The 19,073-nt window shown below is 45.2% G+C and overlaps 1 protein-coding gene across 1 annotated transcript in view; it reads right to left on the reverse strand.

Annotated features, from left to right (window-relative positions):
• Nucleotides 1-19,073, reverse strand: part of ERGIC1 (endoplasmic reticulum-golgi intermediate compartment 1) — a 59,429-nt gene that overhangs the window by 4,597 nt on the left and 35,759 nt on the right. Inside the window, exons 4-9 of the mRNA XM_084268630.1 lie at nucleotides 14,749-14,843; nucleotides 14,000-14,124; nucleotides 11,369-11,473; nucleotides 7,422-7,482; nucleotides 6,088-6,188; nucleotides 3,200-3,322 (exon numbers count right to left, since the gene is read on the reverse strand). Coding sequence (XP_084124756.1) covers nucleotides 3,200-3,322; nucleotides 6,088-6,188; nucleotides 7,422-7,482; nucleotides 11,369-11,473; nucleotides 14,000-14,124; nucleotides 14,749-14,843 — 610 coding nt within the window. The remainder of the gene's footprint in view (nucleotides 1-3,199; nucleotides 3,323-6,087; nucleotides 6,189-7,421; nucleotides 7,483-11,368; nucleotides 11,474-13,999; nucleotides 14,125-14,748; nucleotides 14,844-19,073) is intronic.

Consider the following 19,073-nt stretch of genomic DNA (forward strand, 5'->3'; position numbering starts at 1 on the left):
CAGAAGGGACCAGTGGGACCTCCAGGTAATTCCTAGTAAGGTAAGCTGCAGCATCCCACCCAGAGATTTCTGGCTGACCTGCAGCACATCTTCTAGAACAACACTGTCTTGGTCTTAAAGATGCCACAGGACACCTGATACCTGTCGGTAACAGGTCCCAAGCCTGACTTTCCCCCTCCCCCATTATCCCCAGTTTAGTTTTTTTCACACCCATAGTGCAAAACAAGTCCTCTCATATCAGGAAAAGAATTTCTATTCTTTTTTTATTTATTTATTTTGGATGCTTCACCAGAACTTTGGCTTGTTTTCTGCCTGCTCTCTGCTCCAGCCCCTAGACTGACCTCATGATAAAACCTTTCAGTTTGGCCACTTACAGGAACTCGTAAATTTTCAGCAGTGAAACTTTCCCCCTTGCTCCACAACCCAAACCATGAGGCCAGGAATGGCTTCTCTTTATAGGGAGATGCCTTGATTTTAAGCAAAATGGTTTAACAGGAAAACCAACTGTGTTTAACACTGTGCTGGGTGTCTGTGGTTAACCCCAGGATCCAGGGCAAATTTGCAGCATAGTGACAGTGCTGACCAACAAGCAATACAAAATCTTATTTTCTAAATGTTTTGAAGCATGACATGCAAAGTCAAGTCCTGCAAGGGAAACACTTTTTACACTGCACAGAAAATGAGGATAATTCTTCATCCCCCACAAACCCAAGGAGCAGACATGAGCTAGAGCAGGTCTGATGGCAACAAAGAAAAACTGGGAACACTGTTGCAGTGGTGTAATGCTGCTCTCAATGTCATTGAGGGTTTTTTTTGGGCAAACTCATTACTAACAAAGAGCATCAGATAACCTTCCCAGCAGCAGAGTGAGATTCCTTTGGCTCTCAGCCTGTTAACACTCCTCTCTCATCTGATCACTCCACTTGAGACCATGCCTCCATAGCATATCCTTCCCTCCACATCAGCACCGTTTCCATGCAGCCACACACTGTGCTACATCCCTAATTCTGCTAAAGTTTCTTTCAAGCCCACAGGATCCTCCTTCATCCCCAGGACATGTTTCACTTTAGTGCAAGCCACATGGGTGCCCTAGTAAGCAATGTGGTCACTAAAAGGATGCACAGGGGATCCTCCCCCTACCCTACAGCCCCTCTGGTGGCTCTTAAATTAAGCAGCTGCTGCTCAGAGAAAGCTGATGTTTTCCATGGCCAGCCCCATTCAGCAACGACTCCAGATGCCCCAGCACAATCTCTGTCTGGACCTCAGCCCAGTGCTGATTATCCCTAACTGGTCTCCAGAGCAACTGTGATGCAAAAGGCCACACTGGAGACACAGGAAGGGGCTAAAGCAGTGGAAAGGACAACGGAACAAATCATGTCATCAAAACAGGGCAAGGAAACCTAGGACAAAAGGTGTTTTGACCCCCTGCAGCACTGTGCTCCTCCTCCAACCTTTTCAATGCCACCTTGAACGCTGTAAAGCTTTCAGTGCAGCACACACAGAGCCACAGCTGCCCCACTGTAAAACATTCGTAGCCTCAATGAGAGCAAGAGCAGGTTGTCTGTACCCAGGCTCGATGGTCCCAACCAACAGCCGTGGTACAGCATCTGTAACAAGGATCTGCCTTTCAGTAGACAAGCTTGAAAAGGGTCTGGCACACCTGTCTGACGCACCACACAGCAGCTACTGCAGACAGCAGCATCATCTGCACGTCTCCACAGCAAGGACGTTCACCTGCAGTGGCCCCAAGGGAGCTGCTTCAGACCACAGCCATTTATAAGACTGAGCCAAGCAGACAAAAATCGATTCCAAACCCCTTCTTCAGCAGTCTGGCAGCCAGCAGCACTTGGCTAACTTCACTGACAGGATGGGGCAAAATTCTAGCTGGGGCCATGGCAAATCCGAAAGGTCACTGTGGCCACCAGTGAGGAAAGTCTCTCCTGTGGACTGCTTAAAGCAACTCTGACAGTATGAAATTCAACAAAGATGTTATTTATATGCATAGAATGACATACTGACAGTAAATCAATGCTAGCAACAGACACGACAAAGAGCAATGCCAGCTATCAATCATTTCCAAACACTGTTTCCTGTTAAAAACACCTCCAACACCCTCACTCCCAACAACACATGTAAGAAACCTGAGCACATGTTGTTAGGGAAGGAGTAGAGGCAGTATGAGATGCCAAGTCACAAAATACTGATGTTTGGCCTTTTTTAGGACTATGTTTTGAAACCAAACAGACGTGGTAAGAATGGAAGGTCTTTCAACCACGACATTTAGATTTTGCTCCAAGCCCCTTTCTCTTGGTATTTGTGTATCCTAGAGGTCACATGCATTTCTGATCTTAAGTGAAGGGAACTTGGTGTTTATCAGAAGCTGCAAAATCAAAATCTTTAAGTGCAACACAGCCACATTGTTTATGTTGCTCCCAATTAAAATATTCAAACAGTTTAAACATCAAAATCCAAGGTCTTAATTCCAGCCAATTTATCAACTACTTCACATTCTACTATGCCTCACTGGCAGAGCAGACTGCAGCTTAAATTTTAAGCCAACTCCCTCAGGACACATTTTTTTTAAGTTCTGGAAGATCTTTAAATAGCTCTTTGCCTATCTAGCAGTTTGGACAGTGCAGCTCTGTTATACATGCTGAGATCAGTACTGCAGGATGTTATCTGGATAGACCAAAACGTAACTCGTCAGGAAAACACCTCTGGCATTTGATAATGCAGCTCTACTTCACTTCTACCCAGAAGTAAATGCCTAGAACTGGCATACCCATAATTAAGCCAAGCAGAAGCACTGATAAAACAACTGCCCTGCATTCTCTGCAAGTTAGATATCATCATTAGCGTGACGATTTACTGCAGCATGCTTTACTGCACAGCACCTTGGCTTTACTTCCCAATTTCTGACATACTGCAATAGTGCCCATCCTGCCTAGATGGAGTTTGGCACTTTCAGAATAGGATAATTTTCTTTCTTCTTGTGCCCAGCTATTAAAATCAAATTGTCAGAGCACAGGGCTTACCAGTTACCTCATTTATACTTCAGTACAATTGCGGTGATGTGCTGCTTTATTTCAATCATGTCACAATGCTCTGAAACGGAAACTCAATTCTCCTGGACAAGAAAGGCTTGGAAGAGAAATGAAAGGTAGGCAGGAGGGAGAATTAGAGCTTTAGAGTAACTCACCGATGTGATAAACCTGTACAAAGGTTGTCGCCTCTCTGTGTATTTCACTGTGATGGGGCTCAAGTCGTAACGAAACCAGATGGCTGGGATAATGCGGCCAGTGTGACTGTAGGCAACGTACTCCTAGAAAAGAAAGAGGGGAGGAAATGGAAGGAAACATGAGCAACCTCATTCCAGATAGTGTCTGTAATAAAACTGCTTCTGTGGATCTGTGCCTTACTCCCCTGTTTTGTACTAAAGATTGGACTGAAAGAAGCAACAGTTAATTCCTGTTTGACTGCTCACTCCCTGCTCCCCATCCTTATCAAACAGGTAAATAAGTTCTTTGCAGTCTGATAAAGCTAGAAACAGAGTGATGGTGCTTACTTGCACCTTCTTTTGAAGTTATACAAGTGAACAGAAAGGCTGTCATTGATTTATCTACCTGAGATCTGCTCTAAGTATGAGCAGAAGGTTACAGGTGAAGTTTCTGTATTGGCAGTATGTAAATTGTATACTGGGATATTCATCAAACAAACAGAATTTAGTTTGCAAGAACCTGAGATCCCTTCTTGCCCATGCACTCAGGGCAGCAAGCAGCAGCTCCTGCCTGTGAGGTCCCCTTCACACTGGGACCAACAATGTGAATGCTTTGCCCACTCAGCATCAATCACGTAGAGCCACGTTTCAACCGTGTTTAAAAATCATGCTGAAAGCCAAAACGAAATTGTATACATAAAAATACTGGCAAAGGTTCAAAAAATATTCCAAACTGGTTTGGGAGAGACATTTACAGATTACCAGTGATAATCTCCTTTAATCCATTTCTTTAATAACAGGCACAGCGTAATCGATCCACCCCAGGACAACACCCCAACAAGACACTGCACAATGCCAGTGTAGAAGAGATGCTGACATCAACTTAGTAACTAAAGCCCCATCTTTTGGAGCTAACAGCTTGTCTGTGTTCCCACTGGAAGTATATATATATATATCAAGTCTCAAGGATCAGGACATTTATCCTGACAGACTGAAGAAAATAAGGCTGGAGACTCAGCAACCCAATGGGAGCCATCAGCACCGGCACACACGCGGCCTCTTTACCCAGCTGCTCTTCCCTTCTCCAGCCCTGTGACACGCCTGCCAAAGCAGATGACCTCTTCTGTTTTAATCCTCCTTCACACAGAGACAACCTCAAATACTTCAGAAAGATGAAGAAAGGACAAACAACAGACACAGATGAGCATGCTATAAAAAAGAGAATTTACTCTCTGTGAGCTCAGAGGGCGCTAGTGCAACAGCACCCGTCTCCTTCATCAATCTCTCATAAACCCCCAATTTCCCTCTATTTGTTTTTTTTTCCCATGGATGACAAGAGAAGTGGACTGCAGCTGAACTCCCTAGGTGTAATATTTTCAGGTCTCTCACTGTAGCGGTTCTGCAGTGTATTCTGGGACAGCAGCTGTCTGGGGAAGTGAGGAAAGACAGGGTCTAGGGAGGTGAAAGGGAAACAGAGACAGAGAGTCAACACTTAAGACTTTCCTTCCTACCTCTCAATCTCTGCCTGACTATGGCTTCCAATTCCTGTCTCCCACCAATCAGTACAGGCATCAAGGACTAAGGCACCAGTAACACCATTTTTATCTTTAAAGGGAAGAAAAGGCAGGGGCAGCACTGTTCCTCTGCACTTCAGTTTTGCTAGAACCGATCTCATTCTTTCCTTCCTCTCCCCTTTTCCCCACCAGCAATCCTGCCCTAATGAGTCAGCCTTGGCCCAAGGCCCCGATCTGCAGCCAGGCTCACAGAAGTGTCAAAAGCTCCCGCTGTCTCTTTTCCAAATTACTTTCAGAACTTGTGTTGCAGGAGTCTTATCAGAACAACAGTTGTGACATTAGGCAGCACAAATACATTGTCATCCGAAGAGAGGGTGACATCCACATCCCTGGGACGCACTGTACAAGCAAAGCCAAAAGTTGCTACAGGAACATTAATCTGAGAACTGATCTGTAAGAGTGCATGCTTGATTTGCAGTAAGAGCAAACTAGCAGTAATTAGATACATAAACTGATTCCAGACTTTCATTTAGGACCTGACTGGCAAATCATTTTAAACTGAAAGAGCCTTTTTTACCTTAAAAAGTAAAGGGTTTGGTTTTTTGTTTTTTTTTTTTTTTTTTTTTTTTTTTTGTTGTTGTTTTGTTTTATTTTGTTTGTTTTTTAAAGTGCAATACATTGTATGATTAAAAGACAAGTATCTTCACATTTAATGTAAATTAATTTAAGAATTATAATGTTAAAATAACCATCTAAATCCACTATAATGAAGCAGGCTCTGTGAAATAGCGAACCTCTATGTATTTGCTGCTGCAGGTTCAGTGGCTTAGTATCTGAAATGAGCATTTGTAAAGAGCTAAAAACTCTGCTAACTTATTTGTGAGATACACCCATCACAGCTGAGACTGTTTTGTTAATAAAGCCACACATAAGTGCTGTTTTGTATGTCCAGTTGGATTGCAGTTTCCATCCAGATGCATCTTGACACTAATCACAAGAGCTCCTGCGCCACGTAAAAACCTCCCACAGGATTTCCAGAAATCCAGATCAGTTAAACTGACATAGAGAAAGCCAGGAGTAAGAAAACCTTTCTCTAGAATTAAAACAGTACCACCACCTGCTCTGACAAACCCTCACAATGCCAACCCCGGCAAACGCCAGCACCAGGAGCATCAGGAAGCCCCACTCTGAAGAGCTTCAGTTCCTCCTTCTCCCAGCAGAGGCTACTGCTCACCTACAAACAAATGCACATGGCTGCAGAGCAGAGGAGCAAGAGGGAGGAAGGATGACTGGAGATCGTCTATGCATCCACTGGGCTGCAATGAGGGGCTTTCTCTGAGCTACCTGCTGCTTTACCTTATTTGCTACAGTATATTGGTATGAGTATCGCTGCTTGCCACTCATGTCTTCGTACACCGTCGGGACTATCTTCAGTATGTAGTCGTGAGATGCAAGAGCTGTGGTCAGGAAAGCAAAGAAAGTCTATGTTAACACCCAGAGGAAGGAATCAGCCTACACAACGTTTCAGAGTAAATGTGCAAATCACCTAAACCAAGTCAGTCACAGAAGAGGTATCTCCCCCCTCCCTTAGCTCATGCTCTGTGACAAAGTGGCAGTTTCAAAGCCCACATCTATGTCCACTGCACAAACCTTTGTAAGGTAGTTGGGCGACACCAGAACCTGCTCACTGCTGGATGACACCAGAACTTGCCTGCCATTCCAAGCCTTCTGCAGTACCATAACCCACAGAGATGAGTTTGGGTCACTTGAACCTTCCTAACACTTGCAGACATAAATGATAAGACTTATCAGCACCACATGAAGCTGTCCTGGCTAAGTCAAGGACTAGTTAAGGTTACAGCTGCAGCCCACTGAGCTGCTTTTGACAGAAAAAGCTTAGGCATCACAACCTGTGTAGTCTCATTTCTTGTGTATCCATCTATCTTCCTTTCTCTTCTTCCTTCTCCTACAGCTGCTTAATTTATTTTTTTTCATTATTTAATTGGCTTGTGCCATGTTTGTGTCTGCTTAAACAGTTTGAAAATAGAATTCTAAGTGATTTCTCAGCAGGATCCTTTGGACAAGTGTAACACAATGACATCTGGCTCCTGGAGAAAACAAACAACACACACAGAGAACTCCCCACATTCAGGTGCAGCTACAGAAATTCTGTCCCAAGAAGGGGACAAGACTGATACCCTGTGGGAGCCTCAGCACTTGAAGGAGAAAAACTATGCTGAATTATGGCATGCACTGGAAATTTCTTTTTGTGTTGCTGCTCACATGAAAACATCTATCCTTCCAACCACAGGGTAGAATTTAAGGTTTAAGAGCTAACTTGCAACACTAGAACAAGGAAAAGTTCTGGTGGTGGTGACAGCAGCAAAGGGAAGCTCATAGAATCACAGAATGGTTGTAGGAATAGGATATGGGAAAAAACCTCAGTAAATCTGAGTCAGTCATAACAGGGCTGGAGACAATGTCCAGGCTGCAGAAGGGCTGCAAAGCACCTTTTGGGCCCAGCCTTCTCTATGGTACTGGAGAAAATGGAAATGGCAGTCAGCAATGTCTGGATCATTTTAGTTAAAGAGGCAAATCAGAGACTTCTGGATACACCAGTGTTGCCTGAATGGGCCTGTTTTCCTGTCTGAAGAAAGTGGCTAAGACCTGTAATCACCAAGAATACATACGATTTGAGCTGAGTTTGTCTGCTCCCTCCAAGGCATTGAATGCTCCATGAACGTTATGGACCTGGAAAGCAAAAAGGCATATGAAGAAACCACTCTCTGACTCGGCACTCTTGATCTTTGCTTCCCTATCCTATCCTGTAACAAGAGATCAGCCTGATTCAACCTTTCCAAAAGCAAAGCTCCAACCCAGTAAAAGATGACTTGATGCTTGTTTCAGTGACCATCACACCACAGAGGCTGGTTCCAAGTAAAAAAGTCGATTTCACAATGTCTTACTGAATGAAACTCCAAAACCACTCCAAAGCTAAAGGAATTGCAGTTGGAAGAGGCCAGTTGTGAAATTTCATTGTGAGATATTTCCTAAGAGCTTTGCATAGCTAACTGTGAAATTAATTTATCAGGCTGAAAGGGAAAGAAATGGGAGTTCTATTTAGGTTAAAATGAAGAGTTCTCTTGTACAGGTAGCTCATGTCATTAGCCCAGGTTTCACACCATGCACACTATGACCTTGGAGATGGGTTGGACACATGCCCACACTGCCAGCCATTCAGCTTTCCCTGCAGCTGGCCCCAGGCATGCAAGTATCTGTTTGCCCACAATAACAGGATTTCCATCCAGTGCCTTCCACACACTGTGATCTGGAGTCTGATGTCCACCAACAGAATAATCAATTTGTGAACTCTCTGGACAGGGAAACCCCACAACAACAGCTGTAGATTGAAGGTTGCATCACTCACATGATGTACAGTAAGCTATACAGTAAGGACAAAGAACTCCACAACCTCAAAATTCCTGACCTTAAGCCAGACAAAAGAAAAGTGTGGAAGAAGTATGTGGTCATGGGTGTGACAGAGTTCCACACCACTAACAGGGCGATGCAATCTACTCCCCAGACCCTCTCAACAGCCGATAGCATGTGGATGTATTTGTCTCATCCTAATGACTGTTCCCCTATTCAGAATGCTGGGTGATGGTTTGGAGGAAGAAGCAACTGAAGCCACTTCTCTACCAAAAAAGGGAATTCTAGAGAGACAAAATCATCAGCAAGTTCAACTGGCAAGGTGCTGGTAGCAAGCACAGAACAAAAGCAACAGCAACAAAAAGCAGAACTGTCAGTTTGCCGGCTTCACAAGGATCTTTTACCCAACAGCAACCGCTGGCAAACTACACACAGAGACTGTGGATACTCTTTACACTTTGCAAAAAGCATGTGAAGAAAGAGAAGCCCCCAGAGTAGGCTACAGTATTATGTTCCATTCTTGATACAGCTGACAAGTGTCTTATAGGATATCTGGGCCAGAGACTTTAAGGTCCACTTCACTCTAACAGTAAATATTTGAGTGGTTGCTCAGTAAACAACTGTATCCATCCCGTGAGGTACCTGTATACTTGGACTTACATACTTGTCCTTGGCTCCCCAGCAACCACACTTCTATTTATATGTTGAAGCTGTCTGCTCTGCATCTCTCTACACAGCAAGATTGTCAAGCTGTGAGTTAGAGGGCTTCCACACAGGCAAAGCCGTTGGACATCTCCACACCTGCCTGTTTCTGTGCCATCAGGTGCTTTGGTGCATCTGCCTCTCTTGTCTTTGCAACATGGATGGTGTTTGAGGCTGCTGGTCTGACGTTTTGCCATGATTTCCCCTGTGGAATATTCTGGACTCCCATTACAATACTCTCTGCCCATAGATCGTTAATTAATCTCTGCTCTACAAAGTGCACAGGTGCGCTCCTTGGGGGAACTTACTTGTTTGGACCTTGTTGAGTACCTGGAAGGAATTCAACTAGCAGTAAGCTTCTGGCCACAGTAACAAAATTGCTTTGCAACAGAGAACTTGAGCAAGCCTGTTCAGCCAGACACTCTCAGGACTCTGCTGCAGTACCAAGGCCAAATCTAGTGCTTGGAGTAGTGGCACAGGCGGCCAGTTGGCTTAACAGTGCCAACACTTCATCCTCCTGCACCATGGACCTCAAAAAGATGCTTGCTGGGGGCTTGAACACCCGAGGCTTTAACCTCTGCAAACACACGTGAAGACACATAATTGGACATAGAACTCAGGTAGAGTCCAACAGCAGCTAATCAGCTTCCAACCTTGCAACTGTCAAGGGAAGACAAGACCTCTCACAAAGGACAAAACTAGGATTATTCAACACTACCATGTAGCACTCAAGAGAATTCTGATTAAAAACATATGACCTCCTACTTTCCACATCTCTCTCTTTGCTAGGTGACCTGACACGCTCATTGGTTTGAACTTTGGTCTCATCTACGTGAGGGAAAAATCTACAAAAAGTCTGCCACTATCATGCATGAATTACTGTTGGAGAATTGAAGCTCATTCAATGCCAGACGAGATTTAAATCTCTATTTCAACCAGACTGGTTTTTCTGGAGAACACAGCATGTATGTCAGTGGATCATTCTGGCACAGCTGGTAGCAACCTACAAAGAATTAACTCCCAGCACATGATACAAGTGTATGAGAAGCTCCTCATTCCCTTTAAGACATGAGCACATATTACATCAAAGCAGATGGCGACAACCCAAAATATTCAAATATTTAAAGATACAGATTTAAAGCTCTCTGTACTTGCTGGCTCTCTACACTGCTTGTTCAGCCTTGGTAGCACCTGTTTACTGAATGTAACCTACCTTAATTTGTGCTGTTGAACTCATGTTTGCCTACTGAATCAGCTGCACCTACATTCCCCACTCTTGTGTGTGGAGACAGTGAGCAGTTATTTTGAGCTCTGAAAATGCTAATCAGAACTTGCACAAATCAGGAGCCAACTACATGTTTGCTAGACAGGCTTCTTACCACCAGAACTGAAGACACTCCTTCACCCCCAACCGTTCAGGTTTCTCATCTCATTCATGCTGATTCTCACTTTGGCTCCATGATAAAACAATGGGAACGCTACCTCAGAGCGCTGATTTCCCACGCAAACTGCACAACTCCCCATTAGCACTTACCTAATATTTTTCATAATCTCAGTGTGCTTTACAGACATTAAGCCAAGCTTATTTATATGCTAATATTTCAGTGTTCCCACACAAGATATTTCCTAAAAGAAGCCAGGAGCAGAGTCAGAAGACTACAAAGCAACGCTTAGACTTGTTAGCATGAAAAAGGGTTTTGGAAGTGGGTGTACAAGAAGCAGACTAATGAGATGTCTGTGCTGAGGAAAGAAGATTACAGAGAGACTACAGGTAAGCAATGTTTAGGGTGAGTCGCAAACTGGGTGTGCACATATATAACTCCCACCTATGATGCTAGGTCCTTGGAAGTAGGCTAGAGAAGTGCTGTAATCTGTCCTTATTGAGAAATCCAGAGTTATTACATAACTCACAACACCTGGTGAAACTCTATCCACAGGGCAAGTGCACATGTTCAGCTTCTTCCCAGCAGAGAACTGGTAGTTAGAAGTCTAACTTGTGTTTCATGGAACAAATTTGACTAATAGGTGTCTGCTAGACAAGTGCAGGGAAGTGAATTAAAAGGAACTTGACTGGTGCCATGGTAAAGACAGTAGTGAGTGCACATCTTCCCTTGGCATACTCGCTGCTCCTCTGCAAAGGCAGTCAAGATTTGTGTGAATACAGTACTGCAGAGGATTTTTTCAAAGCCTTGAATCCTCATTTCTACTCCCAGTGGGAAGACAGCCATGTGGTGTTCCAAAAGCACTTTCAGTTTCAGATGAAGACAGCAAAGCCACCATGTAACTGAACACTGCTCCATCCTGAAGCCGTGGCATATAAAGTTTGCAAACTCTTCTGGACTGAGTGTACACTGCGTGACAGCAAGGGACAGGCTTGCTCACTCAGGCAGCCCTTTCTCATGTCCTCCCCACGACCCTTCCATAAAGCCAAAGCGTTTAATGATAAAGTCACTCTCATTGCATTCATTCCCCTAGAGCCAGGGAATTTTCAGGGAAGAGAACTCACCTGTAACTTGTCCCCAAATGAGAGTTTGTGGATGATGTGAGTCATGTCGGGATTCTGCGGCTGCGCGGTGGCACTGTGCGTTGACACGTGAAAGTTACCAGGGACCTAAAATTAGTCAAGACAAGGAAGACAGGATTTCACATTTTACCCCTCAAGGCATTGCTAGGCTCTGTGATATGAAGCGGAAATGCCTGGATCCATCCAGCCTGGGAGGCTCTATCTACTTAGCAATGGACAACAACTGCCATGTCAGAGAAGGGCTCTGCAATACCTTCCGGCACTTGACCAATGCCACCACTACTGTATGGAGTGGAGACTGGTTACATCCCGCAGCCCAAGAGTCTGGCACCCTCACACTGCTATCGCTGCTGACTAGGAGGTGATGAGTGGATCACTCCCAACTTTAGGGATTCCTAACACTTAAGGCTGTATCTTTCATCCCTAGTAAAACGAGATACATGTCTGTGACAGGCAACAAACAGCTGCTTAATGTATACTCCCACATCTCACAGTTGTAAATGGGCCCACTGCTGCAGAACAACCCAAGAAAGCTGTAGGTATATTTGTATTGTAGTACTGGTCATGAGTAACCCAACTTTTGAGAAGGTTGTGTATAAGAATGAGTTGCATATAAAGAGGAAAAAAATCTCACCAAATACTATGGGGCTTCCTATACAAACTAAGCTAGGTGTTCAGCTCCCAGCCCCGACAACAGCTCTTTCAATTACAGGATTTTGTTTTTAATGTTTTAAACAGAAGGAAATACAAAGTTCTGAAAAGCAGTTTTCACCTAAGGACTCAGTTCTGAGACCAAAAAAAAAAGAGCACTCGTGTCATCCTGATGGGCTCACTCCAGCATGCACACATTTTCGGGTCACTAGCCCTACCCTGTGAAGCCTTTCAGCAGACTGAGCTCACTCACTGTTATGGAGGGCACAAGAATTTTTTCCTAGCAAGAAAAGGTTGGGAAATGAAGCGGTCTTGATTTACAAACCCTTTGGCAACTCTGAGGAGCAATCTGACACGGCTTAAGACAAGAGTGGGAGGACGGTTATACAACTGGAGCCCATTGTGCTCTCTGCAGAGCCACCTCACTGGCAGGGCCATGGGAGGCCACATGCCGGTTCCATGTGCTTTCAGGAAAGCTAATTTAAATGACCTGAAGAACAGCAGTGCACTCCTGGGAACACTTTCAGGTGTGGACACAAGCTGTGTCATACAGAAGCTCAGTAAACAGGGTGGCAGACTCTGCAGTAAGACGTACACACAATCATCTCACTGTTACGCTGTCCTCCCTCTTCAGGTTTGAGAATAACACCCAAGTGCAACCCTCGGTCAAGTTTCAAACCTGGCCACGTCCCACTTCAGGTACCAGCTCACACAGAAGCCAATTTCTGCCAAGGGACTGAAGGCTCATACACAAGAGGTTCATGTTTTTTGAGCCAGAAGTCCTGGGACATGTCCCCTACCACTAACAGCAGTTCCAACCACTATGTGAGACTGTGCAATCAGTGGCCTCTCACAGCTGAAGCAGGGAAGGGAGCTCCTACAGACACATACAGACCCCCCCAGCTTTGAGTTGCTTTGGTGAGCAGAACACACATCTAGCAGACAAACCCCCAAGTATTTAAGTCCTGTGCTTTAGGAATTAAAAACCCCAAGAATGACCTTTCAAGAAACCCTTTCCTAAATTTTGTGGACTATCAGCTGCCAATAATCTTGGTGGCTTAGAGGTGAGGAAAGAAACGTCCTCTTTTTAAGTCCCTAATCCTTTCCATGCCACAGAATCAGTAAGAGGTTCTGTCTGTTATTTTTAGATGCGATTTAACATGACCTGGGAGGAAAAGAAGGAAGTAGGATTTTGTAGCCTGTGGTACATGAGGAGGCGTGAATAAAGGGTGTGCCCTTCTTAGGACATCAGTGGGCCCCACCACTGCCTCCCCCACCCCAGCTAGTCATCTCCAGCATTACATAGCAAGGTTATTCAATTCTGAACACACCCATCCCAGAGAGGAGCCTCCTCCAGGCCTGGATTTTCATTCTTTGAGACAGAATCGGAGCGTCCCAACAAAGCATGCGCAGAGGCCTCCTGCATGTATTCCAAATATCTCAGCACGGAGCCGCTTCTGTTCTGCTGGCACCCTCTAGTAGGGAACATTCCTGTCATTCTGCGGCTCTCGGAACAAAAGAGCACTTGGATAGAGACGTTGCCAAAGACCTCTGCACAGTGAGTCACATTTTGGAGGTGCAAAAGTCCTGACAAGTAAACACAGAAGCCATTCGGCATCTGTAGGGAGCTCATACATCCCCCAAACATTAGGTTGCTGTGCTGGAAGAAGCAGCACTGGCCGCAACGCAGAGCTCTCTGCTGCTGAGCAGTGCTCTCCCTGTGACCTGGTCTGGAGAATGAATTAAAAGCCCTATCTAACATATTTTCTGTGGGTCTAACTACACAGCAACCTCTGCCCACGCTGTCCTGCAGCACCGAGAGACTCCTTAACCTTTCCACTGATTAGGGGCATGGCTTCAGACTCTACAGGAGAGACACTGCCACAGAGATTTTCACGAGCATTTTCCAAATGGATCTTGCCAGCACTTCCCCAGCCAGCACACACTGTCATTCCTACTCACCTTGTTGATGCTGAAATGGCCCTCAAACCTGCAGCCATCCCCATTATTGAGAGGTATCTTCATCGAGTTGTCAATATGACCCACTTCATGCCTTCCCATTTCATCTTGGATGTCCAGTCCAACTACTGCGTGGGTAGGAGGGGAGGAGACAAAAATCAAAACAAAAGAAATAACAGGAAGGTTGCATAGGAAAAGCATCCACTTCTTTCTTTTCCTGACATTTGACTAGACCATGGTAGTAACGTCATTTGTCAAATACTAATTGTTATACCAGCTCTTCAGAAAGAAATTTGTAACCAAACTTTTCAGACTGTTTATGTGACACAAATAGAATCTCCCATACCCTGGCAGTGACTGCCATCTCAATTATGCCAATAAAAAAATACAGGTGGACAAGGCAGGTGATTTGTGGGAAGCCAATAACTAGCTGGTACGTTGTTCAGAGTTACAAATGATACTCGGGAGGTTCCTTGTTCCCAGAGACAAAAAGGTCACTATGAAGAAAGGAAACAAGGCTTAGAAAGAAGCCAGTGAGGTAAGTGAGCCACTAACACAGGCTGCAGAGTGAGGACAGGGTCCAAGAAAACAGGTATCCTGGCCTGGAACAGAAAGTGATGGGGTATTGGCAATGGCAATTGGATCTCCATCCACCCTGTTACAGAAGAAGGGCCAGTGTACCAGGTTGGGCTCATTTCAACTATTACTTAAAATACAAAAAAAAAAAAAGCAAAGTGAAAAGGGGTACTCACATTCACAATGCAGGTTTGGCAAACTGATGTTCAGATTCACTTCTATTTTACCTCCACTGTCTTTGTCTGGGTCATCCACATAGAGCTCATTAACTCTGGAGGGCACAAAACACAGGTGGGTTCAGGCACATAGCTACTTTCCATGGGAAAACAACAACAACACAGGGGAAGGGAAAAAAGGAGACTTTGAAGCTGGGGGGGTTGACTGTGTGACACAACTGCATGGGGGCAAATCACAACTTAATTTTACTTCTAGCTGGGCAAGTGCAGGAGGCTTTAAACAAGTCCCTTGCACCAGCAGAAAACAAAACTCCTGGTGTGATTTATGCTTCCTGTGCCCTTCCCTAACTCGAGTTGGGGGGCTGGACTCGATGATCTCTGGAGGTCCCTTCCAGCCCCTACAATTTTGTGAGAGTCTGGGGGTGACACAAGACAAGAGCCTAATGCTGACGAAGTGGCAGCCCAGCACGCTAGCCCTCTGCATACCTAGGCTGCCACTACTCCTTTTAGGAAAGAGGGAAGCATGTGCTTTTCAACTCATTTCATAGTTTTAGAGAAAGACACTCTCAGCAATCACAAAGGAAAGCTTATTTGTGTAACTAATAGCCATTTGTTATTGCCACCCAGTTGACAGAGAGGCGGCAAGAGAAGGCAGGGTGGCATATTTGTATCTCTTTCGTTAATCTCATTTCAATCTGTGAATGGTAACCAAAAGCAACGACTAAAATTGAAGACAAGAGGATTTGAGCCAGGAACAGATGGGAAAAAACATCCTGGACAGCAGGATCTAACACACTAAGCAACAGTCTCCCAAGGAGTAATGTTGTTTCATAGCACCCACGCTGCTGGCACATATTTCACAAAGACAAAATACAGATATGGAGAAAAAGAAATACAAGAGTATAAATATTTACTGTTGGCACGTACAATCCGACATGTCAAATATAAACCAAAAAGCCCAACGCAAGCACAGCCGACTGAGCTGAACAGCCCTAGAGACTCCAGGGAACCCTCCCACCACCCAGATCTGAGAAAACGGCATGGTTACCCAGCAGCTCTTTCTCCCTCAAAGTCCAACACTGTTCAGCCACATCGCACAAGATTTCACAATTTCTCTTCCAGTTGGGCTGATTACAAAGCTATGGGAACTTATGTTCAAGCTACATAAAATAAATTACCTTCTTCCCTAGTAAGTGCTCTGTATTATTTTTATTTAATGCTCAAAGTGAACAAAACCCTTTGACAAGCCCTTGCTGAAGAGTCTATATGCTAATAGGCAAACCAGACTAAGAGTAGCTACAAGAGAGATTCAAAGTGATTTTGCTCTCGTGATACATCTCTGGCCCATAATGACCTGTTTGCCCTGTGGATTCAAAAGAAACAAGCCTTCACACTGAGAAACACAGAGCTACCAATTTTTTTTTGAGGTAATTACTCACAGGTCAGTGGGGTTTATAGACACTCATTTAAAACCAGCACAGCATTTGTCTTCAGCTTCACAGCCCTACCTTTCTCTGTTTTTAATTGGCTTGACAAGTTGCTTGCAATCATTACTCAACGTATTTTTCAAGTGATTAATAAAAATGACACAGAGGGAGGGGAAAGATTGCTCATCAGTGACCTAGTTAGAAGCTTCTTGGCTGAGCTCTCTCCTCCTGGGAGGAATGCATTAAATCTTCTATGTGTTTATTACTGGCAGATTGGGTAGCGAGCGGGATTAAGTCATATGTCCAAATACGGTTGTGAGGAGCAGCTCCAGCCAGGAGAGTCATTAATCCCCCAAAGCAATGCACCTCTCTGCGCTTCCCAAGTCCTCCCATCAAGATCCCAGTTGCCAGCCAACCTGTTTCATAACAGCACCTGGCTTCTTTCTAGCTCTGTGCTGTCTGAGATGGGGACCATGCCCAGCCATTGCTGTAGGCATCTTGACGGTGCTGGCAAAAGGGAGCATTCACACCAGGGCTGGCAGAGATGCACGTCAGGTTGAGCAGTGCAGCTGGACACCCCAGCTCTCTGGAGGAAAGGTCTAGGAGAGGTTGGTATTTGTATTTGCTGATTTCCAGTGCTGAACCTGTCAGGAAACGTGTGGTCAGGGGTGGTGTGTAAGCGAAGGCGAATGGACCTTTCAGCGATGGGTGAGAGAGAAGTGGCTGCTGGTAGAAGTCGAAGGATAAACTGCATGGGGATCCTATGGAAGCTCTTACATAGGAAGGCAAGCGATGAGGTCACTCAGTTGCAGACTGGATCACTGAGACAAAGAGAAGTAGGCCAGTTTGTCCACGTCACACAGCCCATTAGTGGCAGATAAAGGAAACTGGTTTCCTGTTCTGCACTCCGGTCACTGGACCAATGGTTCCCAACCTGTCCCTTGGGCAAGGTTCACAGCCATTTCCTCCTCCTCCTCTTGACCAACTAGCCCTCTGCCCCTCTCCTACTCATGTTCCCAATTTCATAACCCTCTCTATCGCTCCTTAGACATCAGACAGCTCGTTTTGTTCCTCCTTCCCCTCCCTTGGAACCACAGCACCTTGCGTAGAGCACCCTGCCCGCTGAATCCTCACAGCTCTGGCCACAGCCTCCTCATGGCAGCAGAGGGCTCAAGCTAACAAACCCAACAAGGTTTCCTATTGGGGCTCCCCTGTGCACCCTTAGTGCTGTTACTGAGGTTCCCTCTCACTATGGAGAGCCAAAGGCACAATGACTACATGCCACAGGCTATGCTTGCTGGGGCAAACCTCAGAAGAAACATCACCATTTTCAACAAACTGGACATTTCACTCCCCAAATACATTCTGGAAACCTTGTAAGTAAAGGAAACTTCCAGGGTCAAAGCTCTTCCTTCCAGGATTCCCCCATGAACCACTTCCACCTAAGTCTGGATGGGGCTGGCAGAGCACTGGTGCTCATGCCTCCCCTGCTATCCTTCCCCCCCTGGGCCAAGAAACCAAACTGCACACAGCCTTCCCACTATTTAATGTTCAGAAAAGAACTATTTACCACCTCTGGCAACTCTCCCTGAAGGGATAACATCTCCAGTAGAAGAAATTTATAGCTGTCCCTCCTGGAACATAAATCATATCAGGAGTAACAGTGCTTAACAGTGAAATAAAACTAGACGTCAAGCAGAAACACACTGAAAATGCAGCTGCTTTGAGATGCAGCGTATAGGGTGGTACAGTGACTTCACAGATGGTATGCACCTCCTCAGAGTGCCCAAAGCATGCAGAGGTTGGTATTTTACTGGTTGCTGTGAAGGACTATTTGAAAAAAAAGTGTCACAATAAAGCAGGGGTGAGGTGCAGGGCTCTGAAAGTACAACGAGGGCAACAGGACTGGAGAGGGTGGATCTTTTCCACCACAGGGCCTCATGCCACTGATTCAAGGAAAGGGCAGAAAGTTTCTCCACGCAGCAGGAGCTCTGATCCACACAGAAAGAATCCACTTCACTTCTAGAAAGAGCCACTTCAAAATACTCCACATTCCTGAGCAGTGCTGTTGGGCTTCACATTCACCATTCCTTATCCCGTTTGCTTACTAACTTGTAGCATTACACAGAAAAAGTTGGAGAACTCCTTGGCTAAGACTGCAGCTCATGCAAATGGCATGTGAGAGAATGAAAGGGGGGATGGCAGCAAGAGGGCTCAGCATCTCTTTAAGATTTTATCCATAGAAAGGCAGACATGTTCCCCACACATTTAGACTTAAGATTCCGAGAAACAAAACTTCCCCAGTCAGCAGCCCTGGCCACTAACATTAGACACTTCAGCACTTCAACAGCTGAAGAGCCTGCAGCCCTCTGAATACAAGAGGAGACACGCTGTGTTAACCTTTCAGAGATTCACACGCTGCCTGGGCACCTTCTAAACTTCCTTGTCCAAGTCTTGGCTTCAAGTTTTAGCTCTTCTTCTTCCTCTTCCAGAGCAAACAACCAGGCACCTTCCTCCCTAGTCATCAGCCATATACAAGATACAACCACTTACTCCAGGCAAGCCCCATTTTACCTCGTCTCACAACTCTCTGGTCCTCCAGGACCCTAGCCTAAGAGGGAAAATAATTACTCTTTCTTGAGGGAACTCAAAACTTCTTAAAAGACTTTCTCAACTGTCTTGACTCCATTTGCCATTTCATCTCTAATCAACCACCTTCCAGCAACACAACCATTCAAAGCTGAGATTCCTGCACTACCTCCTTCTCAGCTGTGCCAGCCCAGAGAAGGCCCAACATAGGACAGACAACCCATTTTCTTCTCAATGTGTGTGAAGAAACAACAAGCAGGTCAGCAGTATCTCTAGCACATAATAAATTGTGCATATGTCTGTGGCTCT

This window comes from Gallinula chloropus (assembly GCF_964237585.1).
Source record: "Gallinula chloropus genome assembly, chromosome: 10".
NCBI lineage: Eukaryota > Metazoa > Chordata > Aves > Gruiformes > Rallidae > Gallinula > Gallinula chloropus.